The 5959-nt window shown below is 54.2% G+C and overlaps 1 protein-coding gene across 1 annotated transcript; it reads right to left on the reverse strand.

The window, feature by feature from the left end:
- Positions 1 to 64: 64 nt before the first annotated feature.
- On the reverse strand, positions 65 to 4363 carry CCDC42 (coiled-coil domain containing 42). The gene is made up of 7 exons (XM_009334070.1): positions 4296 to 4363; positions 3852 to 3957; positions 3622 to 3726; positions 2879 to 3076; positions 1893 to 2114; positions 635 to 793; positions 65 to 139 (listed from the first exon to the last, which is right to left on the reverse strand). Exons 1-7 carry the CDS (start codon positions 4361 to 4363, stop codon positions 65 to 67), a joined length of 933 nt encoding a protein of 310 aa, XP_009332345.1.
- Between the last annotated feature and the right edge of the window lie 1596 nt (positions 4364 to 5959).

Consider the following 5959-nt stretch of genomic DNA (forward strand, 5'->3'; position numbering starts at 1 on the left):
TGAGCCTTTGCTGGCAGAGCAGGTTATGTTGGCATGTCCCTTATAGCTCCGTAGGTATAGCTGCTCACTGGTGGTTCTGCATGTCCTTCCGTTTCACCTCCATAGAGATGTCTGTGAGGTCTTGGATAAACTGCTGAATCTAGGGTGGGGAAGAGAGATGGCAGAGCTTAGAGCAGGGATGGGAACAGGAGGCAGAGGGGAGCTTGTTGGCCCTTTTGGAGGGCAAATTTCACCAACCAAACTGAGCAGGAGGATAAGGCATTTGCCTTGCTGGATCTGCACCACCAGAATGGCTTTTGTGGGTGAGACTGCATTCAGGGGAAGTGTGAATGAAACCAAACCTTGACCATGGGTTTATCTGCATCCCCTGCATCCCCTGCATCCCCTGCCCCAGCCTGCCTGGCTCCCACTCCTTCTGCCCCCACAGGGACCCACACCCTGCTCCGCGTCCTCGGATGAGACAGGTTGCCTGGTGTGCTCTGCCCGTTTCCCATGCCCAAGAGAGAACCCAGGTGAAAAGGAATGTGTCTGTTGGGCACATTGATTTCTCTGGGCTCTCCCCTCCCTTTGGGCAGCTGAGAGTCATTACTGTTCCTCTTTCTGGGCAGGGAGAAGGGGTCTGGCTTGGCTCTACCATTTTCAGCTGTCTGTGGCTGTCATCCACTGGCACGTTCAGGTTTGCTTTCAGCTGCATGCTCAGGCACTGGAAGAGGTTGAGGATGGCCATCTTGATGGCCGCCAGCTTCAGGGTTTTCTCAGCAGTCGTGTTCTGGATGTCGGCCCAGCGAGTCTCCTGAGAGGAGAAGAGACATGCAGCATGGGGACATGCCTCAGCAAAGATGCTGCTTCAGCCCTGGAGACCCTGGCTTGGAGACTGTTAACTTCCACAGTTATCTGTTTTGCTAGGAAGAACCTGTCCTTGCTCAGGGCTGTGCTGGAGGTGGTCCAGCTTGGTGTGGTGGAAGCAGATCCAGGAGCCACCACAGCTGCTCCTTGCCCCAGGAACCTCCCCATCTCTCTGCCAGCTCCTGCAGTCCTCACTCTGGTGGGTCCTCCCTGCAGGCCCCATTTGCACTCCCTACAGCAGGGCTAGCTGATACCCTGGGAGCAGCACATCCCACTGCCACCCTCCCGGACCAGGTGCTTTCCAGCTTTGCCTGATGGGACCCAACTCCCGGATCCTGGAGTATCCAATAAGGGAATTTGGCAAGGCCCTGTCAGTGATGCAAACGGAGAAGAGGCCAGCAGCGCTGAGGCCATTTCTGCACACTGAGCACTAGCTACACATGGATGTGCCTCATTACAGCCCAGTTTACCACCAGTCTGGTCACTTTTGGGCTGGTAGGGAGGGAGAAGAAGGGGTGAGCCCTGGTGCGCAGATGCTGTGCAAAGGATGAAAACAAATAATAAAAATCAGCAAAACCAACTTCACTCTGAGGCCTAAGCCATGAACAGTGGAGACCACAGGACATGCCACACTGAAGCCCCATTACAGGGGTGATGCTGCAAGGAATGGTGAATGGAAATGAGTATGACCAGGCTAGACAAACCCAATGGGCACGTGGTGGAGTATGCTTGGGTTTTTTGCCAAGGCAGACCTCCCCAAAGCCTGGTTAGCGCATCTTTTTTGACTATGAATTCAAGCAAGAAGTGAAAGATCATGATAGCTGTGTGAGGGCCTCGTTTTAACCCCTGATGTAACCTGCTCCAGACCTGGTCTGTCATTCTTCACTCAACAGCCCCTTGGAGGGAATGAAATTAGGCCTCTCCTCCAATGGCAAAGGCTGTTACTGGGCCTTGCCATGACCCCATGGCTCAGGGATGAGCCATCAGCTGGTCTTGACACAGCCAGGCCTTGGAGATCTTCCCCTGCCCGCCCCACATTTCCTCACCCAGGGGAGGACGTCACTTTGAGCCTGGTCAAAACGTAGTTGGAGCTGCACCAGCTCATCTTTGTACTGCAGGATCTCAGCTTCTTTCTCTGCCATGTACTGGTCCAGGAGCACCTTGGCTTGCTCAGACATATCCTTGTGTCCTTGTTGTGACTGCAGCAGGTCCTTGTGCATCCTCACCAGCGTCTTGTAGCGCCAAATGACTTCCTGGATCTCCTCAAACTGCAGCACAGGGCTCCTGGTGTTAGTAATCCCCCTGCCCTCCCCTCATCACGATTGCAAGTCTCGTGCTGTTTGGCACCCTGCCCTGACCAGGGACAACACCTCCCCCCACTGAAAGATCTTCCCTTCTTGACGAGACCGTTGCTCCAGTTGGTTTGTGAGCATCACCACATTCCCTGTATGACGGCATCCCACTGTGCCAGTCCCAGAGCTGTCACTGCCATAAGCAAGGGGAGATATTGCATCTCTTCTCCAGGTGAGCCATGCTCTGATAAAGCACAAAGCACAACTGCAACTGCCAGCGCCGAGTCACCTAGACAGGGGAGGGGGGCAGCTGGGACTGCAGGAGTATGAACAATGCATGGGGTGATGCCTGGGCATCCTTGAGAGAGGGCACAGCTTTTTTGACATCTGCCTGGGTTCCCATTCCTGGGCAGCTTTTCACTTCTGCCAAACCGTCAACGTGACATGAAACAGTGACACAAAGGGGTCCCCATTCCCCTCAGCCCTGTGCTTTTCCCACTTCTAACAGTTTTTCTTTGGTTTGCTCAAGCCTTCACCTCCTTTTCTGGTTCTCCTTCCTTAACTCTGGTCCCCTTGGCTCACCTTGGTTGCAGGGAACCTCTTCCCACCCCATCTGAGGTCTCTGGGTTTGACCAAGTGTTATTATTTCCCTGGAATTGCCTTATCTCCTCTAGGTTTAACACCCATGTAAGGCCCTCCTTGAGGCCTTGATCTTCTGTCTCTCTCATGTCCAAACTCACCTGTGAGATCTTCACCACATCCTCCAGGTACTTGTTGAAGATGGAGTACTTCTGCACTTTGTTGCAGAGTTTCTGGTGCTTATTTCTCAGGGTTTCCAGTTCCCTCTTAGCTCTCAAAAGCTCACTCTCCTTTTGCATCTTCCTCTCTCTCTCTTTGCTGGCTTTCTTCAGAGCTTGGATTCGCATCTTATCATTTTCCTGGTGATGTTTCCCCCACCAACACACATACACGCACACACACACACACAGAGGGAAAGGAGGACGGGAAGGTGGAGCTGAGTCACTCAACAGAACTGGGAGGAGATACCTTCACAGAGGACAGGCCAGTATTGGACCACCCCTGGAAGCATTTTCACTCCCTGTTTAACAGGGCCAGCCCTCTTGCATTGACCCTTCAGTCTTGGAGACAGGCACCTGGGACGGCATTCTGATTTTCAGACCTACTGGTATCTGTCCCTGGAAGACACCCGGGTGTCAACAGCAGGGACAGGCTGAGACCCTTCTTGGGGGATATTTGGGGCCCTCAGGAGATCACACCGGTACAGGACAAGCTCTCTCCTGCCCAAGCCCTACCAGGGCTTTCCACATCTGTGGTACAGAACCCCGTGCCCTGCCAGTCCTGTTCCTCACACCTCCAGGCTCAAGGGAGGCTTGGACAGACGTGGTGGCCCAAGACTGTCTCCCCAAGGGAGGGAAGGAGGTGGTGGGGTCATGTCAGCTGAGCTGATCAGGGACAAGTGTACCTTTAAAATCCTCCCAGATTTCTCCATGTGGGTTTTCAGCTGAGCCTCTTTCGCGTGGAGGTCCCTCCACCGGCAGCTTATGACTTTCATCCTCTCCTTGAAGGCCTGGCAGCATCAAAGCGAGCGTGACATGCCTGCCCACACTTGAAGCCAGCCACCTGCCCACTGCTGCCCTCCAGAAAACCACAAGCCCTCCCAACCATGCCCCAGCACCCTCCCATCTTTCTCACCTCTTCCTTCACCTCCAGAGCCTTTTGCATCAGCCGGGCTTGTTTCTTCTTCTCCTGGAGGCGAATAAATGGAGACAGGGAGTCCTTCTCTGTCAGTCTGAGTTTCCTGCCACAGAAGTTTTTCTCAAGGTTACACACGGGGTCCAGTACCTTGGCAGGGTGTTGGATTGCTCTGCCCCGTCACCCCACCCGGGACGCAGAGCAACCCAACACCGTCTCAGATCCCATCTGGCAGCATGGCATCCCCACCCCTCCCCTGCAGGGATCCCACTGGCAGAGCAAGGGAGCGTTACAGGGAGGAACAGGGCTGGGGAAGGGAGGTACAAGAGGAGACTGAAGTGGTGGAGCTAAGGGATAGGAGTTTGCCGCGGTGGGGGAAGGAGGGATGGAGGAGACAGGAGAAGAGGATGGAGGAGATGGAGGTGGGTGGAGGAGCCCCCTCACCTGAGCAAGGTCAGGAGGTTCTGCCTGTAGTGCATGCGGAAATAGGCCAACAGGTCCTCGTCGTCCATGGTGGCCACCTCTCCAGCCACCAGCAGGGCCCAAAGAGCCCAGGTCCTCCCGGCACTGTTCCTCTCCCAAGTCAGCCCACGAGCTGCCCTGCAGGCCTGAGGGCTTAGTGGTGCATGGGAGAGGCAGCCAGGCAGGGGATGAGCCCCTGGGTGCCTGTTATCTCTGCTTTCCCAGGACCTTCCTTGCCCTGGTCGTGCCTGTGGCCACTGGCTGTTGGTGGCCAGTTGGCATGGAACGGTTGCTGAGGGCAGTTGGACGGTGCTCGGGCGGTTACTTGGCAACTGAAGTAGGGTGATGCCCCCACGCCAGTGAGGGGAACTGACCACTGTGCCCAGGACCAGGACTCTTCAGCACTAAAGGAAAGCTAACAAATGCAGATTTCTTTCCCTTCCTCTCATTTTCTCTGGTTCTTCCTCTGCTAAAAACTAGCCCCTGTGTCCTGTGATCTCTGCTGTCTTGGGCAGGTATTTCAGTGCCCCCGACATCCACATCCCACTGTCTCAGAGCTCACAGCAGGAGCTTGCTCCTTCTCTCTCAAAACACCAGATGGAAAGACAGTTAAACTGAGGCACGTCCTGAGGAATGCTTGATCACTGTACTGCCCATGGTTCCTTCTCTGTGTGGGACTGAGGTCTACCATTCACTAAAAATTAAATTTTTTTTTTAATTTGTTTTATTTTTTCCCCAGAACAAGGCATTTGAACGAGGTCCATTGCCCAAAATAAATGGGTGGTATTCATGGGCCGGGTGGGGGAAAACCTACAGATGATGGTGACCTTGGGGTCTGCTCCTTCCACAGGACATTTCACCTTCTGATGTTTGCTTCTGTCAGTCTCTGGTTTCCTCACTGGCTTAACATACAAGAGCATTTCTGTGAGCTACTGAAGCTGAAACACCTCTGGCTTGGTGGAAAGGTGTATGACTCTCTAGGGGGAGAAGCCTTCACGTCTGTTACAACCCTGACTTGCATCAGGGAAATTGTTTTCCAGCAAACGTCACCCCTTGCTCATTATAAACCAGCAGGAGCTGGGGAAAGTCTGCCAGATCCGTCTGGCACTTTAAACAGCAAGAAGATGTATGGCCCAGGAAGGGACCGTTTGGTATATGAGAGATGCTTCATTTAGAGACACACGACCCAAGGCAAAGCAGTGACTATGCCTGGCTTTTATTACTGAGGTTCAAATCGGTCCCGTCAGTGACAGGTGACTTCCCCTCTGTCCATCCCGAGGTCATCACGGGGCTGTTCCCATCCTGACAGGTCAGACATTAAACCTGGTATTCTGGAGCAATTTCTGGACCTTGGCAGGATCTTCTTGCCTGGAAGTGGGGCAAGTCTTGCCTGGGAGTGGGGCTTGTGCCTGCCTGCGAGGTGAGGGGACTCAGCCCTTCCTCCAGCAGGCAGGGATCCTCTCTGGAAAATTCCTGCCCACCCTTGCATCCCCTGGGCTGGAGGAGCTGCTGGTCTCCAGCAGAGGATGGGAATCCACTGGACGAGCAACCAGGAAGGTCTCAGCACAGCTGAATTTCAAGTACTTGCTGCAGAGCTGGGCGTTGGGGCAGAGTCTGTCTGGGAAGCAACAGTGGCCTGCTCTTTC

Source organism: Pygoscelis adeliae, unplaced genomic scaffold (genome assembly GCF_000699105.1).
Source record: "Pygoscelis adeliae isolate BGI_AS28 unplaced genomic scaffold, ASM69910v1 Scaffold11, whole genome shotgun sequence".
Classification (NCBI taxonomy): domain Eukaryota; kingdom Metazoa; phylum Chordata; class Aves; order Sphenisciformes; family Spheniscidae; genus Pygoscelis; species Pygoscelis adeliae.

What these genes read in the sequence shown, in the direction of transcription:
- CCDC42 (XM_009334070.1), bottom strand. Translation starts at nt 4,363, where the DNA reads ATGGACGACGAGGACCTGTTGGCCTATTTCCGCATGCACTACAGGCAG. An exon ending in AACCTCCTGACCTTGCTCAG is followed by an intron (nt 3,958 to 4,295) that starts GTGAGGGGGCTC and finishes CTTCTGTGGCAG; the next exon opens with GAAACTCAGACTGACAGAGA. An exon ending in CTCTGGAGGTGAAGGAAGAG is followed by an intron (nt 3,727 to 3,851) that starts GTGAGAAAGATG and finishes TGATGCTGCCAG; the next exon opens with GCCTTCAAGGAGAGGATGAA.